Source organism: Excalfactoria chinensis, chromosome 5 (genome assembly GCF_039878825.1).
Source record: "Excalfactoria chinensis isolate bCotChi1 chromosome 5, bCotChi1.hap2, whole genome shotgun sequence".
NCBI classification, from domain to species: domain Eukaryota; kingdom Metazoa; phylum Chordata; class Aves; order Galliformes; family Phasianidae; genus Excalfactoria; species Excalfactoria chinensis.
Window position 1 is genome coordinate 10,884,053 of NC_092829.1, and position 20,530 is coordinate 10,904,582.

At 41.3% G+C, this 20,530-nt stretch overlaps 1 protein-coding gene across 7 annotated transcripts in view; it reads right to left on the bottom strand.

The window, feature by feature from the left end:
- EVL (Enah/Vasp-like) overlaps nt 1-20,530 on the bottom strand; it is a 126,312-nt gene that overhangs the window by 51,683 nt on the left and 54,099 nt on the right. For 6 of the 7 annotated variants that reach the window (XM_072337694.1, XM_072337698.1, XM_072337695.1 and 3 more), the window contains exons 2-3: nt 6,984-7,152; nt 2,065-2,242 (exon numbers count right to left, since the gene is read on the bottom strand). In XM_072337694.1, coding sequence (XP_072193795.1) covers nt 2,065-2,242; nt 6,984-7,152 — 347 coding nt within the window. Of the gene's footprint in view, nt 1-2,064; nt 2,243-6,983; nt 7,153-14,401; nt 14,561-20,530 lie in introns of those variants that run through there. The other variant, XM_072337693.1, reaches the window with a different exon arrangement.

The window sequence follows — 20,530 nt, forward strand, 5'->3', positions numbered from 1 at the left end:
TATGTGAAACAAGTAAACAGCAGAAATAGTACTTCCAAAGCAGCACAAATAGCATATCCCAAATTGTACAGCTAGCAGATAGCTATGGTAGGCAGCTTTAATGATGAATGTGCCAGAGGGAACCTCTGAACCTCTGTTTAACTCTGCTTATAGCTGAGTATTTTAATAGTGTGTGAACAGTTTAATGCATACAAATGCACTCCTCAAAGCTGGATTCTGCCTCCTGAAGCACAAGATACTGTAGTACACAGGTGCATGGATATAATAAGGGCTTTTTTTCCCCCTAATGATTTTTACATGTGAAAAATCAAACTCTAATGCAGTGTGCAGGCAGCAGAATGGATGGCAGAGGCCATGCCTGAAAAAGTACACAAATACGTGTGTCCTACGTGAATTCCTGCTTGCATTAATTCATGCCCACAAATATGAGCAATATCCAATATGAGCTTGGCCAGAGCAGATCTGAAAATACATCTTGGACTTCATACCCATTATGTACTTTTGCTGTCAAGACTCAGATTTCTAGACAAGTACACTTAAAGATTGCTTCTTTCATTTCAGTGTCAGAGCAAAACAGTCTCATCTTGAAAGTCGTGTTTCCTTAGGATGTTCCTCTTGAATAACCTCAAAATACTGCAAAGAACAACCCACCTCCACAAGGGGAAGAGACAGACGGAAAAAATAATTAAACTGGAGGGCCTTTGGAAGAAAGGCACTCAATATAGATGCTAAGCCAATCCGAGCCTCAAGACCACAAGCAAAGCATATGAAATTTTGAGTTTAATCTGACGGTCTAAAAGGGTTGAGCATGCATGAGAGATCTTTAGCAGCCAAAGAGCTCTGCACTCTTTAGATACACTTATGCTTAGGATTGGAAGTGTTGGGCAGATTTCCTCCTGAAATTCTCCTGCTGTGGTACAACTAGAGCTGAAAAAGGGATACTTCAGTCCTTTGCTTCTGAAAACAGCACAGAATATATGCTCTTCAATGACTTCAGTATTTGTCAGCATAATAGCATGAATGGGTATATCAAAATTTTTAAAAAATGGCTCTTTTATAAGTATACTTACTAGTAATATATATTTGTGCATGCAAGGTTGTCAGAAGACAAGAACAATTAATGCATCAAGGATATCTGTAGGCACACAAACTGGTTTAATATGGACAGTTTGCTCTGCCTCCTCTGTAGTGCTGCTGCCTCACCCTAAAGAATACTGCTGCTAAAATGGGATGGCAGCAAATGATGTTACCATTGAATCACTGTGTTCTCAAAAAAACAGGGCTCTGATGTACATTTTACATGGAAAAAAAAAAAAAGGCACCACATGAGGGCTGCTTTCTGTTCTCAACTCATAAACTTCAGAGAGATCCTATGCACGTAACCGAGGGCAGTACTTAAATCCATCATCACAGACCAGGATCTGATTTCCATTGAAAAACCAGGACGTCAGCTTGGGCCTTTGCAAGCTGCTGCAACAACACTTTCATAGAACTGTAAACTTCACCACAAATCTCAGATGCAGTGAACATAACACTTATGAACAACATCAATCAATGTCCAGAGTATAAGACTTTTGCATTTAATAACTAGGATGTCACATACTCAGAGTGAACCAAAAGGACCATCAGATGCAACTGACACCTGATATACCGGAAATATAAGCTCTGTATTCCTCCTAACAAGCTTTTTAGAAGAAGTTGTTAATTTTACACGAGCTTCTGCTTATTTAACATTATATTCTGCCATCTTACATGTAACAACACACAGAAATCAACATTTGGGACCACCTGCCTGCTGAGGTATTCCCAAATAGCCATTGATTTCCTATTGTGAGTTGAGATACTGTGTAGAATTGGAAGGAAGGATAATAAAACCTGAAAGCACATACAATTCTTACCACATCAAATGCTGCCCTAAAGGCTGTCTAGCAGAGGCCAAACTTTTTTTATTTAGGATAATGTGTTTTATAATGACATGCCATACAACGCAACTGCAGTAGGTATGATAAAGCATTTTATAGAAATGGCACAGATTAATAAAGAACATGGTGGCTGCTAATTTACCTCCATCTTGTGAATTCATTATATTCAGAGCAAACAGCATTGCATTGGAGAACGTAGTAGCCTCTTCTTTGCTTGCAAAATTCAAGCCATAGACTTGCCGTGCATCGCGCCATTGATGAAAGGTAGGTGTTGCTTGATTGTACTTCAGTCCTTTCACAATTGAGTAATTAATCACTACCTGTGATATGAAAGAGAGGGGCAAAGATTAAACAGAATTCTGTCTTGAGTGGTGGGGAAGAAAAAAACCCTTTGATAAAGGTTAATTAAACTGATAAGTGATATTCCAATGGCAGCTCCTCCATGGCCGTTCAGTGTGGCAGCATGCATTTGGATGACATAAGATGAAACTTACAACAGTTCATACCAGCCCTCAGGGTTTGTGAGCTAATTCTGCAGACTCGATTACCTACTCGTGTTTTATACAGCAACTCCACAGGATGCAATTGTGCATATACTGCAGAAAGATGCCACAAGCCAGTGCCAGCTGTTATTGCCATCTTTTGGGGGACGAGCATGCACATTTGTCAGAAAAGGGGACAGAAAGAGCTCTTGGCACTGGCCCTCTGTTTCAGCAGATAAATGCTTGACTCATTGCACTAGTTCTGTTTTTTCTCTCTTCCTCTATGCCAGCTTCTTACATTAAGATTTATTTTAGTTAGTTTTTATTTTTTTGCCTAGAATTAGACAGGCAGTGACAAATCCAACTAAATATTCCCTCTCCCTGCTCCTCCCTTCCTCTACATGCTATAATTTCCAGGTAAGGGGTGGCTGCAGTAGAAGGGTGTTTCTGTATGTTTTGATTTAATCTGCCAGATACAATGCCCTATTTATCCTTGGGCAGGGCATATGGATATCCAGCTGGAATCCAACCAAAAACATCCAAAGCTAACACCCAGAACTCTCACAGTATCCATCTGTGGCTCAACAAAGGCACTCTGTTGTGGCTCAAATTTAAGAAACAAAATGAAATGTCAATAAATGGGATCACCAGTTATCCTCATAAACAGGTACAGTGTAGCTGAAGACAGAGGAGAAGGAAATGAAGACTCTGGCTTCATCAACCAGTAGAGGTTGGAGCAGAGGGGAATCAGGGACACAGAAACTTAAAATTATGAGCAGAAAAAGATTGAAATTCTTCTTCCTTTAACACTTCACTCAGAGTTTATCTGAATAGGTGAAACATGACACACTATGACTTTTTTTCTTATCCAACCCATGTTAGTATTTTCTACCCTGAAATAAAATAGTCTAACTGCTGATATCAATGTCTGCTTTGTTCTGAATTCTAATACATTCTGGATTTCAGTCATACTGTATGGCAAGGAGTTTCGCAGGCTGATTCTACACAGTATTCAATGTTCCTATCACCTTAATATTATAAAAACGTTTAGTCTCATTTCTATCCAGCAGTCTCAACCATTTAGCTTCAGTTTCAAGTGTAAACTCACTGGGACATGCATGGATCTGTAAAAAAGCTCAAAACCAAGAAGGCTTCTCATTGATTGCAGTCTGCAGGCTACTAAGGTTACTCAGTTATAAATTATCAGCAGTGAAGATGGTGGTAGTTGATATAACTGACAGTAACAGGACTTAGAAGGGTTTGAGGGTGCCTTAGGACTCCATCACAACTGATCTTGGTTGCATAACCACCAAGATCATAGTCAGAGTTCCCACATGGGTCTTACAGCTTATACTCCTGTTGATCAAGCCAGAAAAGGACACGCACATCTCCAGAGCATGAAATTATGCACAACTCTGTTATCAACTTGCTTCCCATCTTGCTTCCAGCACTAACCCCTTCATTGGCAGCAGTTGTGGGTTTGCTAAAACATGGAGGTTGTGGTAAGCAGCTACAAACTACCACAGCTGAGGCCAGTTCTCTGTTTCTGCACGCAGGCCCAGACCTGACCAAATTAATAACTTATAGTGTCAATTAATTGCTTATTAATTAAAAAAAAAAAAAAAAAGGGTCTAGTTTATATCTCAACAATTCTGTCCCTATTTCAGGTTTGGCTGAGGCTTGAATTTAAGAAGCCCCACCTTCCCCAGAGCCCTGTTTTTACACTTGCTTCTTAACCACATCAATGCACAAAGCCTTCAGGAGATATGATTCACTTTTGACTCGTACTTTCCTCCCTACTTGTGTGTTCAGCACATACACTTTGGCAGTGAGATCAGGCTGAGCTGAAATCACTTGAAGCAAAACCACCATTTTAAACCCTCTGCTGATCATGGATGTGGACTGAGGAACAACTGTTCATCTGCTAAGCCTTAGAGAAGGACCATCTGTAGTTTACTGGGTGTTTTTTGTTGTTGTTTTTTTATCTTTGCCAATACGTTACATGGTAACTGTAGCCAATATGCTTTACCTTTGTAAAGTTACAATTACAGCTGGCACACTGCAAATGCCAGTAAATTGTTTGCTTGTGACTGTTGAGCTACATGCTGGGTGGGAATGGAGGTTGCATGAAGACATTAAAGCCCCTGTCACCAAGTGGTTGCATTTCTGATCTGGCCTTTGCTACAAAACAGCCCTGGCCTCTGTGGCTACTCCAAAGCTTTAAAAAGCCACTTTGGCTTTTCTGAAGACTATTGCACATGTCAGCGTGAGTCTGTGCAGAGCAGAAAGGAGAATTCATTGACTTTCTGTCTGCAGCTCAGCGCTGCTGCACTCAACAAGCTCAGCACCCAGATGCATGAGATGGAGCAGTCAGTGGTGAGAACAAAACTGCAGTTCTGTCATTCTAAAAACCTTATGTTCTTTGCAATGAGCTTTTTAGATACTGCCTGTTAGAGAGCGAGGCAAACACAAACAAAGCAAGTGGAATGGGAAGAGAGTCATGTAAACACTAAGACATGCACCAGAAAAGGGTTAGGAAAAGCACCCGGAGAAAGACAACGAAAGGAACCTACAGAAGATGCCTTAAATGAAAAAGAGGATGAAAATTAAAGAGAGAGATTATTGAAGATGAAGTAAGAAGAAACACACATTAAAAGAGTAATGTTAAAGGCAGGCAAAGGGTGAAGTTGTGGAGATGACAGTATGCAGTAAAACTTACAACAGAATGAAATACAATTTGAAGTCGTTCCTATGTGGTGTCATTGTGTTACAAACTTTGAAATACTTTCTCAACTTCTGGAAATCTGCACGCCTTCATTTTATGCCAGATCTCACGTAATCTCAACATTGCTCTTGCAAAGCAGCAGTGTTTTAATAAAGCCTCCCTTCCAACATGACTTAGCGCAACCTGAGAGCAAGCTTGAAATGGCATGTACAGGGAATTATTTTAACTGAAATTCATTTTTGTTCTCATTGGATTCAACTACTTAGCAAGTCAAGCAAGCTTATGGCTCCCTGTGAGACACAGGTAATAATATGAAATGCAGAATCGGAGGCTTTCAGAACATTTGCTGTCTTCGTGATACTGTCTTTTTATAATCACGCTGAAGGTATTTTCTTTTAGACAGTTTTAAGTGACTAACGTAGCCTGTACATTTTGTTTGTATAGAGGGAGGATTTTTAGTCTTCATGCTCTAGAAAAGTGTATTTTTATATCTGTTTCCTTCTGACTTGAGATTTTTATGTTGCATAAGCAGGAAAACTTGCGGGCAAATAGAACATCACAGTTGATCTAAAACACGTTTAAAATACAGATCAGGTTTTGAATTTTGAGTACATCCTACATTATAAATTATATAGTGAGACAGAGACCTCTGGCACACCAAGTCTCCCATATATACGGATAGATAGATAGATTTTATGATATTTGCTTGTTTTATGCCAACTATTCAGATGCATCTTAGATTGTGCTCACATGAATGCCATTTACGTTCACCAGCTGGCTGCACAAAACAAACATCCAGCATGCCCTGCTGCAGCACTTATTCTCAAAAGTGACTAAGCAGCCACTGCGTTTCATTCGTTTTCAAAAATATTTTCTCTTTTTAACGTGGAGCTTCATTAATATGTTGCTTTTGCTTTACTGAGAATGATAAATACAGAAGCAAAAGACATTGCAGATGTTTGAAAAACGTGCTGCAAGAAGCTAAGAACTAAGAGCTAAAAATTAGTAATTACTGAGAAAATCACAAGCAGATCAACTTAACATTTTGGCATGTGGGAGGTGGCAGTGCTGGCTGCCTTCATTCCCTCTGGTGGGACAGCACGAAGTGAGCATGGGATGGGGCAGCCCAGGCAGACTGGGAGTCCTCAGCTCCCAGACTTCTGCTCTAAAATGCCAATATAGGATTACCATATAGCATTGCCACTCTACACAGACAAATTTTTGTTATTTTGGGTCTAACTGTGACATGTGGTGCTTCTGATGGCATGCACAGCCTGGTGCACTCAAGAGCAAGGTAGTCACTGGGCTGTGGCAGCCCAGGAGGCTCCAATTCCACTTGTGCTTATCTAAATCCCACCTAACTCTGTTAATACCCAGAGAGGTACTGCAGGCTTAGCTTGCCATAAATCAGATCACAGCACACATCCAGTGCTTCAAAATGCATTAGCAAGCACCAATTGTTTCTCATGGCAATGTAGTAAGTATGCTTTAGGAGATGGCAGATCCAGTAGCAAAAATAAGCAAAAAGTAAATAGAGAGCAAAGCCTGCACAACAAAATAAAACTAATTTCCCAAGGAAAAATGTAGGTGAAAAAAAAAAAAAAAAAAGTTAAAATCTCTCTCACATTCATCAAAAGTTCTTTTTGCAAATAAACAGTAATAAATCACGACACATTCTGCATCCCCCAAATCATGCATAATATGAATGTCTTGAGTAAATGAGCTCACGGGCACCTTGCAAAGAGCAGGAAATGTTGCTAGACTGCACGAACCATACAACTGCTAACTACAAAACTGATGGTATCTTAAAGAGACCAAAGGTACATGTACAGGAAGCTTAATGCAGTTACTCACTTGTTGATCTTGTAGTTTAACTCCAACAACCCTGAAGGTGTTTGTGGCCGTGTTGTGATATATGTTGATTCTGCTGAACCCCTGCTGTCCAGGTTTGATTGGCACCCATTTCTTACTGGTATCGTCATAGACCATAACTGAAGCCCGGGCTTGGCAAATACTCTGTTCACTGGAAAGAAAGAAAGAAAAATAGAAGATTAAAACATGAGAAAAATCAGTGAATTTGTTGCCCACTATCAAAAACATCTCAAGGAAGGGAAAACAAGAGAAATTACCTGAACCGCTTAAAATGTTTTGTAACAAGTCTGATAATCCTTTGGATACAATTTGATAGTTAAATTAAAGCTTGCATGTCTGCGTTCATACACTTAAAAAAAAAACAGCCAAAACCAACCCTCCAGTATGTTGCTGAACCGATCTAGTGCTTTATGTAGAAATATTAGGCCCTGAGGAACAACTGGTAGCACACCAATTTTATGAGCCGTCCAACAGTATGAATGCTCCATTTCTTTTTATATACCTACTGGCAAGCAAAGACTTTCAGATTTCCATGAAAACTGACTAATAGTTTACAGCTTCATGACAAAAACATGGCACGCGATGCTGAGTTACACATTCAAAACTGGAAGCAAGCAGACTTTGAACCATAAGCCATGTTAGGTAAACTGAAAAAATCAATGACGTTAATCCAGCTAACACCTAGTGCTCGGACCTGGTGAAGCACTGATACATCCCAGAATACGAAGTGCAAATTGCATTGGAACTCTTTTCTCCTTCACTTTAATAGCAATGAAAACAGGGAGGGAACTTCACAGAATTTTGTATTTCAGTGTCACTGTAGGTAAGTGTTATTTGATAGAGTATTAATAGAGAGCTGGTTTTGTTCTGTAGCCTCACAGTAGTTCATCATTTCTTTACCTATTGCTTGTGCATTAGTGACTAATACAAGCCTCCATGCTAAAACACAGTTTCCGTGTGAAAGAAATTCCACTGCAAGTACTGCTGATGTGACAGTTCAGTACGGGTCGAAGCACTTTAAAGACACCATTTGTGATACTTCTGGAATGGCAGCAGCAGTTTTGATTCCCAGTCTTCTGAAATCCCAGCCACTTTTCTTATACTGGAAGACATTACGAGTTACACCAAGTAAAAATGAGCCCTCCAAATGGTGAAGATCTGAGACCTTTGAACATAACAGGATTTTTCAACAAATGCACATAATAAATAAATAAATAAATAAAACCCTTAGGATTAAGGGTAGGATTAAATAAAACCCTTAGGATTTAAGTCCCACAAAAGTTTTAGGTTCATGGACACCCTATTAACTTCAGATCTATATACATTTATGCAAACCTCCTTTCCTCAGCCCAAACCATATTAAATAATTGTCAGCAATTCAATATCAAATGATAATCCTATTTTTTTTTCTCCCCTTCTTACATAGACTTCTTTGGCTTGATTTTCTTTCAGTGATGCTTCACTTTCACCCAAACAAATACAGGCGAAGCTCTCAGCTGGTGCTGAGCCATATCACTGCACCAAGTGGCACCACTTGTAAACTAAACTAACTGGGGCAAATGGAGCACCACTCAACTCTATCACTGCCATCACTTTAATGAAAGGGAACACACTGCTCTGGTTATTAAGAGGGTCTGGGTAGATTACAACAGCAATTTTCAGTCTTTTCTTATCCATAGATCTCAGAAAGACTTCCAAGGCAGATGTGATTTCTGTGAATTAAAGCCTATTGATGTTTGGCTCATTGTGTTGGTCACTTCTCTCAGCCTCCATTGACCTCCTCTATGCTGTGGGCAAGACTCTGAATGCTCTTCGCAGAGTTTACAGAGGGAACAATGATGCCATCAGACATTGTCTGTGAAGACCAAGGTAAGAAACCAGGTGTTGGAGCTGAAGATGCTTGTAGTCCCTTCCAGCTCAGGACAGTCTATTATTCTATGACAATTCAGACCAAAGTGTAAAAATAAGTCTGTAAAATATTCAGATCAGAAAGACTGAACATTGTATTTAATTAGAATTATAAGAAGAAGCTCATCCATGAGCTGCTGATGCTTTGCTGTGTGAGATACCTGAAGAAGTCCTGCACCCTCACTCATGTACTTACCCAGCAGACACCTCACCATCACTTTGTTTAAGGCAAGCTAATGTCATGTAGCAGCTTCCCCGTGCATCTGACACTAACAGCTGAGGGATTTAGATCTTGCTCCAGCCTCTCTAATCCTCCAACTGGTGCAAGAGCCTCAGGCTGGCAGGAGGAGGGGATTGTCACCTTGCCTTGGTTCCACAGATGTGGAGGAAGATAGAGTGATGTACTAGTAAAAAAGCAAGAAGTCTGCATTATCTCTGCCACACAGAAGTGGGATGGCTACGAATAATATCCAATACAGTGCTATGGCTGGATGGGTCCCACCTGTCCCTGCTACAGGGTGGTTCGTGACACCTCCAGCTCTAGAGCATATGAAGCATCACCTATCCAGTAAGCCTGTGGGGTCCCAGAAAAACCTATGCCTGGAGGGTAACTCTTGGTGTGACATCAGCTCCTGCTCCTCAAGCCTTGCTGGTTGCTACAAGCCTGTACTAAAGGAAGCAAGAACATGGCACTAGTTTCACCGCAGCAAGTCTGGAGTGCTTGCATGTGAGATGAACTTTGGACCCCACAATTGCCATGGTCTCCTTAATGAGACAAATTTTCTTAATTACTGATCCATACTTACCACAAAGAAAACACAGCTAAACATACAGACATGAAGGCCTTATTGTGGCATTGCTCATCATGCCGGATTCAGATTCCAATGCACAAAGCAACTTCGCCTTCAGAGTTTGCTGCTATTAATAACTGCAACAAAAACATCCTCTACAAACCCATGACAGAAATACAGATGTAGGCCCCAAGAGCAATATTTAATGCATGACAGCCAATTGTTACTGTAACATAAAGCAACACAGCAAGCTCAATTCCTGCTCTCCCTGCAGTCAAGGAAGTTTTTCATCATTCATTTAAATGGAAACAGGATTAAGCCAGTTATCTGGCCTCCAGTGAAATAACAGAAAGGAACATAAAACAAGTGCAGCACAAGGGGAATCCTTTCCTGCAAAACAATTCATCAGTCCTTCAAAACCTAAAATGCCTCCAGGGATGCATTGCTAGGTTGCTATTTCACCCTAAATGGAGGTGTAACTCTTCCTGCCCGAGGTCTCATCCTACCCATTAAAAGTACAACTGTCCTACTGCTGCTTTAAGGGGCTTCCCTGAAAATCATTCAGAAAATGTACAGTGTAACTCTTATAAAGGTCAGTTAGAAGATTTCTATTGCGCCCTGTAGATTGCATAATTTTACATATGAACCAAACTACATTGGTTTCACAAGGCTCCAGCAAAAAAAACTGTTATTTTTTTGACCATACTCCACTGATACTTATGTCAACTACATAAAACAGGTAACAGTTGAGGTCTTAGTTGTACTCTTGTACATAGTCAAATTCTTTCTCTGTGAGAAGAGTTTAGCAGGCATCAGCATTTATACACTAAGTCATGATTCTAGAAATTGCCCTGTTTTCCTAAGAATTCACACACAATTTACTGAATAAGTGGGTAAGTCTTGGAAAAGATTCATTGTATTCCACATATTATTCCAAATATTACACATTCTCCTATTGATTTTTTATGTTACATCAACACACAAGCAGACTTCTCCACCTGGGTTTCCACCACAGGTAATTAAATGTGTTGAAAAGCTATAATTGCATCTCATGTATGGCTTGCTTGGACTGACAAAGCAGATCTGGAGCATCCTACTCACTTCACTAGCTGTAGTGTCAGCAACACTTTCCTCCCTGAATGAGTCACTTCCAGCTGTAAGGTACCATTCAAGGTACAGAGACCAACTGCACTTGTAGGGCAGTTAAGGGTATCAATGAAGCTGCACTTTCAACCAGTGCTGCAATGCAGGTGGTTTCATCCACAAATGTTTCTCCTCTTCCATCTGTGCAGAAATTGAAAAATGCAGCCCTCTTCTTTCTGGGTTTTAGTAAACTTATGATAAACAAGGACTTATAGCCAAAAAAGAGCTACAAAGGAGTATTGATAAGGTAATACTGGGAGCCCTTTTTGTGTATTATTATTAATTGTCCTTAATGAAGCAGCTTGACATAAACTGGTTGACTGAAAGTAATTAAGCAGGAGGAGAAAAAATGACAGGGCATGAAACGCCAGAAATGACAGTAGAAGTTGGGATTGGGGGAAACATGGATGGAGGAAACACCTTCATCTTGCCTAGGCCAGTGAGCTATCCAAATATGAAAGAAAAAAGCTCAGAACGGAACCACAAAAGAACCAGAATAGAAAATAAAGTAGAATAAAGGGAGTAAACCATGATGATGGACAGCAAGCCTTCAAAAGAGGCCTTGAAGGCTCTCCAACGTTTGTCTCTCACATCCCAAACTAAGAAAAACATGAGAGGTCATGCAGCACTAGGGCAGAAATTGACCAAAAATCAACCATGATTTCCCTACTATTATTAACACATTATGTTTCAAGCTGCTTTCAGTTTTCTCCCCTTCAACCAAGCTGTCTTCTGGTACTCTGAGCAAATACAAACAACTTTTGCAAACATTTACCTTATTTTTAATTTCTTTTTTCCCATCTATTTGCATCCAACCTTTCTTGTTTAAATAACAGATCATTTCACATTACTTTGGACTGATCTGATCATCTGTAATTGTTAATATGGCTTTGCCCAAGTCTCATCTTATCTGGGAACTAACCCTCAGCACTCAGAACGTGCAAGCTGACTCACAGGCTATTTCACACATCTCGCTCCACTTCTGCACTGAGTCTGTCCACAGAAAGCTGTGTGGCTAAACCTGACGTGTGAGAAATGGATGCTGAATTAAGATAATGACCGAAATATCTCAACATTACCTTTAAAACAGCTAACGTAAATAAAAATCCTGTATACGTAGATGTGTGGTCTGTGTGATACATATCTGTGTTAACCTCAGAATTAGCAAGCAAGTTTGTGGTCCTGCAGCACTAAAAGTCTGCTGCAAACTCCAGTGGCCTAATTTGCTGAAAAGACTTTTGTCAGTTTTACTGGAATGAACAAAATCATGGTTTGGAAACAGGGAAAGTGTTTCAGCAGTTCCCTCTGCAACAACAAAGAAATAGGTGGACATTTCTGTTTAGTGACAGGATTTAGAGAACAACAAAGAAACAGGAGACTCTCTGAACAGCAGTCAGGTCACCCAGGTTCATATTCTCCATACCAGTGATTGAGCTCCTAGCAGACAGAACCTGCCTTGGCATGGTGGCTCTCAGCCTTCTCACCAGAGATTCTCTGCTGGCTTTGCTCATGACTGCATTTCTTGCTGGGAGCCTCATTCCTGTAACAGTGTCAGTTCCACTCTAACTTTGCTAGGGACCTCCTTTTTCAAAGTCTACTTCCCTCTGCGAGCACAGAACATCCGATGTCACCATCGTTCATCCTGCCCTTGTCCTAGAGCACCGAAGTTCAGAGTGAAGCAGGAGCACTTAGCCACTGATCAAACTGAAGGACGGCGCAACCCCAGGGGGACTTCATGCACAGAGGTGCTTCTGATTCTCAGTGACATCCAGATTGTTATATTAAACAATTGCAAGAAAACTGAGCACATACAAAGCCTCCTTCACATGTAGCTCTCAAGAAGACACTGTTAAATAAAGTCATGACATGCCTCCAAAAGAAATACATGTTTTACAGAGAAAAAACATTGAAATACTGGTACCTACAGCAAAAACAAGAGTAAGATGAATTTGCTTGCACAAGGAGGAGTATTGTTCTACTATGTTCTACAATGCGACATTCATTTGAAGTTCTCCTTTTCTGTACTGGTACACCCAGTGGGAATTGCCATGTGCTGTGACTGCTGCCGATATTCACCGCAGGCACTTAAGATGGAAACCAAAATCCAGCTCATGAGGCGCTCAGATCACACAAGGCTGGAGCTTTGAGAGATGAGTTGCTAAAGCTGGAAACATCCATGCAACCCTGGCATGACCAGAGAATCCACGATGTTATCTGTCACTCCTCAGTGCTCTTGGTGATGGAAGATATAATAAGTAATGAATGCAGAAAGATAATGCATGGAAGGGGTGCTTCACATGCCTCTGTCACAGCACAGCAGCTCAGTACTGCAGAAGTCCACACAAAACCCTGACCTCTCAGTGTTCACTATCACACTTAAACAACAGATCTGCCAATTGGGGTAAATTTAGGGCTGGCAGGCTGGCTGCAGATTTGTGCCCTTGTAAGCCAGCGCATCTGTTTCATTTATAGCGCTGAGATTTGGATGTCATGTGGTATGTTTTGCACACTGAACCGTAAGAGATATAATGATTCTAAGGGGAACTCCAGTCATCAGTATCTCAACTCAACACTTAAAAAAGTTTTTAAATAACCGCTGTGCAAAAGGTACCTCACAGCGGAAATGTAGTGATTGAGAGAAGTCTCAGCACTGCCAGGCAGCCCAATACCCAGCGCTACGGCCAACCTTCCTACTCCAACAGGGCAGGAGCAGTGCTGTGTTCGAACAGAGAAACCCCACTGCTCCATTAAAGCTTTAATTCACACAGCATCTCCATCTGCAGTGAAGTGTTGTTCGCTCTCTAATTTTGCAAGCCACCTTGAAGATAAACTTTGGGAGTTCCTAAAAATAACTATCAAGTAAATGTTTAGATGCTCCTAAAAGAAAAGATCAAGTGGATGCCCTGAGGAGAGACAGTGAACCCAATTATCTGTAAACACACAGACAAAAGCTGTAAAAACAACAACTTTACTAGATCAGCTTGCTATTAATATAAAACGTTTCCCTTCACCATTAAATTACAGAAATAAAAAGAAGAAGTAACTAATCTTGTAAAATACACATCATGCAAAACCCAAGACTAAACTGTCAAGTGAAAACCCATGACTGAAACTCTCATGCACCAGACAGCCAAATGCATGTTTCAGTAGACTAATACTTTAAATAAAAGCTTTTAAAGATGATATTCTTAATGAATCAGGAGAGGCGGACTCATGAGTACCTACAGCAGATCATCACACTGAAGTTGGCATTATGTAGCTACAGTTTCTCTTCAACCTCCAAAGAAATACAAATAAACCTGCGAAAACTCCTCTGGAGCCACCGGAATCACACTGACAACTCGGCTGTTCTAGCCTCTCCCTCACTGCCAGCAGCTGCATACGCACACAGCATTGCCATACGAACATAATTACCACTGTATAAAATCATAAATTACCCTGCAAAGCTATAACCACAATGCAGACCTCCTGCATCTCCAATGACACACACTTTCCATCCAGTGCTAACTCTGACAAGTGAGCTTGATGCCATTCAGAGCACAGTGCCCAGGTACTTACGTGCCCGCCATTGAGGAAGACCTGGTCAGGTAATCCTGGAAGAATAGATGCTCAAGTCTGGCACGTGCGTTTACACCCAAATAGAATATTTCACCAGATTACACAGCTGAACACGGATTTGGCAGAGAGACAACCTGAGTCTATGTGAAGTCTTATTACGAAAACAGGAAAGGGAAGTGTTACCAAGAGAGCAAAAGGGCAGGCAGGAAGTAACGCCTGCTTGGCAGGGAAGGGACTTAAAAGAATAAAAAAACCCAAACTATTTCTTTCAGCTGATTTATTGAACAAAAGTCCAAACAGTATAGATTAAGATTAGATGCACCACCTTTCCCTCATTGGCGGCGGAGCAGTTAAAAACATTTCATTATTTTCTCAAGGCACAGGTTTGCTCTCCAAGAAAAAGAAAGAAAGCAAACAAACCTAAGACCCAGACAAACTGCTGCTATCCATTTACAGCAGGGATGGGGGCATGGTACAGAACCAAGCCCAGGGTCCCCTGGCCGCCGTCATCCTAGTCCTTGCTGCCAGTTGGAATTGGCACAGGCTAACCAATCAACGACCCTACAGAAGGAGAAATCTCCAAATGTTGGAGAAGTCTCCAGCATTAGAAATAAGAACAAATTTACTCCAAGCAGTATGTAAGCACTGCATGCCCTCCTGTAAGTTGATACTTCAGTGCTACCTCTCCCAAGGTAAAGCTGCAGCAATTTTGATAGGCTGCCACTCGGGTGGCAGAAATTTGAGGCACATCCTTTCTCCCAGCTTCCTTTTTCTCCTCATTTCTTGCTCTGGAAAAGCAGTAAATGTGGATACCCCGCAAATGCTTCCCAGTCTTCCAGCTTGGCTTTAGGCTATGGGTGTGTTCTGGCATGATGTGATAACAGCGGAGGGAGAACTAGTGCAAGACAAACAGCGGGAGAGTGGTATGGTATGTTCTTCCTATGTTCTAGCTGCAAATAAGAAAATTCTAGGGTTTTCTCCCCATTTCCCCATGATTTTGCCTTCTGCTTTATGTCAGTGTGCTCACACATTCTTCTAATGTGTGTAAAAGCATCAGCTGTTATCCGTGACTGCACAAACACACGCTATGCAAATAAAAAATGCAAACATCTGCAGAAGAAAAACATTGGGTATTCTGGGCTCCTAATTGCTCCTTCTAATTCCAGGCCACCACAAGCACCTCTGTCTGGAGATCCAAGCAGAAAAGAAGGGAAATACACACAAGACAGAAAACAACAAGAGAAAACAAAATAATTCTTCAGTCATAAAAAAGCTGGTCATTTCCATTCACAAAGGAATTAATGCTGTCTTTTGCCTCAACTTCATTTTTTTTAACATACACTGCTCAAGAAAATATTTCTCCTCCGATGATATTAAATGTGCTGTCATGAGTGCAATACAGGTCAGCATGAGGGGGGACAGATGGCTCACAGCCAGCTGTGTGTCACTGCAGCATTACACAAACTGGGAAGGTTACACAAACAGGGAAGGAATGTATTACCTAACTTGAACCCAGTTCCCAAAAGTGCAATACTTAAGAGCGACCTCCCTGATCTCAATCATTGCACAAAGCCATGTCTTTCTCAACTATTTAGGTGCCTATGCCTGTATGCCCACCGACTGGGAGCATGCAGGTTTGACATGGCAGCCTAGTCTCCTTAGCACACCACAGGCCACAGAGCTTTCAAAGACGAGCTGGAAGGCAGTGGCAACTGTGTAGGACTTTGGGCCTTTCTTCCTCCATGAGCCAGCCCTGGAGAGCTCCAAGGCTCAGTGCCTGCTGAGCACTAAGGAGAGCAGTTGAGTTTTCATCTGATTTGGAAATGTTGCAATAGAATGAGTGTTTTCTGACATACAAGCAAAGTCTTTTTCATACTTTTTTTTTTTTCCTCTTTGTTTTGTCGTCATTGTTGTTTTTTAATGCATTTTTTTGCTTAACAAAACATTTTATTACCACTTTCCTGATGCTTCAATTTGGCAGCCGTTTACCTAATACTATGCCTTCTCCTTTGAGATCTGGCTGTTGAGCAACGCCTCGTCTCATTCATACATCCCACTTTTCATTACTTTAAAACTTGGCTTTACTTGGAGTCAAGTGGCACTTCCTCTGTACAGCTCATTCATTGCTTAGACTATTACTGCCAAGTACTGTTTACACAAACAAACTCAACTGCGTGTGTTAGAAAAGAAGTCCAGCAAGGAGAAGTGCAGAGTCCTGCATGTAGGGAAGAACAACCCCAAGCACCAGCACCTATTGGGAGGCACCCAGCAGGAAGACAGCTCTGCAGAAAAGTACCCAGGGTCCTGGAGGGCACCAAGTCAGCAACATGCTGCTAAGAAGGCTACTGGAATTCTTGGCTGCGTTAGGCAAAGCTGTCCAGATCTGATCTTGGGCACCCTGCTCTTGGAGTCCCTGCTTGATCAGGAGTCAGACCAGATGGACCCTGCCAACCTCAGCCACGCTGTGATTCTATAATATAACCTAAAAAATCCATCTCCAAACCACTGTGTTCTCAAACTGCTAAATCAATTGATCAGTCTGGCCATGCTGGCTCTAGGCACACAGGTGCAGGATGCTAGACTAAGGAAAACTCTGAGAAGCTTTTTAATTCTCTTTGGTGTGTCTGGGATAGATACAGCCACTGATTTTTGGCAAGGACACAGTACTTAGTTGTCAGGAGGGGTTTCCTGCTGAACCAAGCAGAAATAACTCTCCTTTCACATAATACAATAACATCTGCTAGCTCCTGAGCTAGCATAATTGGCACCCAAAGATTTGGTTCTTCAGATCACAGGTACAACTGGGCACACCTGAAAACAACCAGCCCTCCCCACATACTCATACCCTCACAGCAGGGACACTGCAGCCACCTCCAAAGTCATGCCAGGAAGCAGTGACAGCGAGCAGGACAAAACTCAGCTCTGCCCTGCAGCGCCCCGCCATAAGCCAAATTAATTTCATTAAGCACTACAGCATGCATTCCAGCAGAAGTGCTCTAATCACTTGCCTGCATTGCTAAAATGCCTTGGACTAGAGAGTGCTTAGAAGGAAACAGCACCCTGGAACAAATTACAAAATAAGACACAGTAGCTGGTTTCTGTCCAGTCCTCACGAAGGACTGCATGCCGGGTAAACAGATTATTTCAGTCACGTGTTGAGATCTGGGTGAGAAGAGCAGGATTCCTGAACACAGAAGCGAAGCTTTAGCTGCAATTATGTGAATATTCCCACAGGATTCTGAGAAGCACGTCTGCTGGCTTTTGTATTCCACAGACGACTAGGTTGCTTTCTTCTGAAGAACTGCATTACCAAATGTGACGTTACTGGTATGTCACAATAGCGTTATGTATGTTCAGATCTTGGAGCTACAGTGCAAACCCAGAAAGGTGAGACTCTCAGTCTCAAGCCTCACATCCAAATACAAAACCCAGCCAATCTTTTAAGAATGAAAAGAAGATGCACTGCAGAATGTGTTGTGCTTGGCTGTATATTCCAGAAAGTCTATTAGAGTCATAATCCAAAAATAGAACCATAACAGACATGAAGAAAATACTTTCTCTTAATGAATATATTTTTCACACCGCCCAAATCACTTTTCAGAAATGTATCTATCTCTCTTATTTTTAATTCAGTGCTGCTCCAAAAAGGCAGCTGATTACAATGCAAACTCTGCGTATGGCAAATGTCATTTCATTTAATAAGTTCACGATTAAGAAATGTGAAAATTCACACTGAAACTGCGCCCCCAAATTTCATCAGGCACAAGAAGACTGTGTGCATATATGCAGAAATCCTAAACAACAGCGTATAAAAATCTGCAGCTATATACTCTGATTTGCAAAACTAATTTCACAGCTGTTAATGGTCCTTGAATGTATGACATTTCCTCATACACTGGGATGTGCAACCACTAAACATGCTGATGAGACAAGAAGAAATGCCTTGTCCTCAGAATGTTTAACCATTTGTGTCAATATATGCTGTTGTTCTCTAACATCTCTATTTTTGTGCTCTCTGCTCATTTTGAAGGACAAGAAGAAACACTGAAGAGGAAACCAGAATACACTCATTTAGTATTGTAGGGGTTAAAAATGTGCCATAAGGTGCTAGCAAGCAATTGCACTGAATGCTTTTTTAATGAGTGAGAGTCTTTTAGTGTCTACTGATTGAGGATTTAGTCCCATCACTACCAAGGTCCAAAGAAGTTTTGCCATATACCCAGAATGGACAAGATCTAAACCCCTAATAAAGACCCATTCAAGCAGTGATAAATAAACATATGGTAGGGAAAAAAAAAAAAGGAGAAAAAAAGAACTACAAAAACCACAACCAACCAACCAAAGCACACAAAAGCACAAACACCATCCAGTCCTTAAAGGACCCAACAAGTTATAACAGACTTAAGGTGCTGTATTTTTTCTTTCTAGGAAGACCTTGACTCATTCCCACAGCGACCTTTTCGAAGATAATTTCCTCTCCTGCCCTCTGCTTTGAAGAGGGAGATCTCTGGACTCACCTGCTTGCAAGGGGACCGCCTACTCAGCCTGATGTGCACAGCCAAGGTATTGCATTAACAAATAACCCTATTGGAAAGAATTAACTCTGTGGCTGCCTTCCATTTTCTTCTCTATAAACTGTGATGAGCAATGGGCAGTGAGCCCAGACCCCACGTTAAGCAGCATGGAACAAGTTATAGACCATATGGAGAGAAATAAACTGCCACTTCATTCGCAGGATATCCACGATGCTTTTTTTGCCCGAGTCAGCTAATTGCACATCCTCAAATCAGCACAATTATAACAAATGGAGCATTATAGTATCATGGGGAATTTATCTAATATGATCAAAGTTTGCCAGAAAAAGTTCCACTTCAAATGTGAAAGTACTTAAGGGACTTGAGTGCCTGGGACATTTTACAGTCCCTACTAAACAAACATTTCCATGCTGTGTCATGTCTGCCAGTGGCATGGAGGACTGTGTCCTTCACTTCTCCCGTGTCAGCAATCCCCCGCAGCCAGCAGCACAGGCATCTCCCTGCTGCCATTTCCCTGCTGCCTTTTCCAAACAGAAGCTGAGAATTAAAGAGCACAGGCTATTTTAACCCATTCAGTCCTGCAGATTTCAAGGGGTGTACCCAGCTTTTCTATGTAACCTTGTTATTTTAAAGCAAAGCAATGGCCTTGATCTGAAAAGCCACTAGCAATGGTCTGAGTGCTGATGTAAACTTACTAGGAGTCAGTTGAAAACAATCTCATGTTTATGTTCACAGGCATACGCTATCTCCCAAAACTGGCTGCACAGCAGATGTTTTCACTTTCAGCTTTCACTTTTCCTTTCAACTTTACTAAATCATTTATTACAAGAGGTTTCAGCAGACCTAATCAGTGACCACGTGAACTACATACATTATTTTTCCTAGCTCCCAATTCCCGGGGAAGTCATATAAATTCCTGGGCTTAGGACTTGAAGCAGAAAATACCAACTTTTTAACAGTCTCAGTAAGAGATCAGCAGCTTCTCGCTCAAAATTTGCATTTGCTCCTTTCTTATACCAACCTTCTCTGCTATTCAGTGCTATCCCCACTTGGTGAAGTAACACCAAGCTGAAGAACACCTGGCCTTGCTTCTAGGCTTGTTTCTGCTATTTGTGCTGCTCAGAATAGGGTTGGCTGGAAATAGCAATTGTACAGACATAAGGAAGTGATGACTGAAAAAGGCACACGCAGCAGCACCATGCCAGCCCACCGAATCTTTCTTTCCTATGTAATGCTCTGAAGAGTAGGCACACACAGCAGCAGAGCATCCACATTCCTTCCACCTATCATCTCTTACAGCAGCTCTTACAGAGTCCGTTATTTAGCAGGATGCTGAGATGGCTTTGCGTGACTTGAGACCTGCTCCATCCTTCCTGATGCTGCTGGAAAACCCTGACCCTAACCCACACCAATATAAATGAACTACTGAAGTATCTGTGTATTTCCTGCTGGAATAAATGACGTGTTTTGTTGGGTTTTTTTTTCTAAATTTCACAGGAAGAACCATTTTCAGATTATTTTTAGTAAAAATAAACCAAAGGAGAGCTAGTGATCAGTGATATGCTGTAAGCAAATCCCTTGTCCAAAACCACTA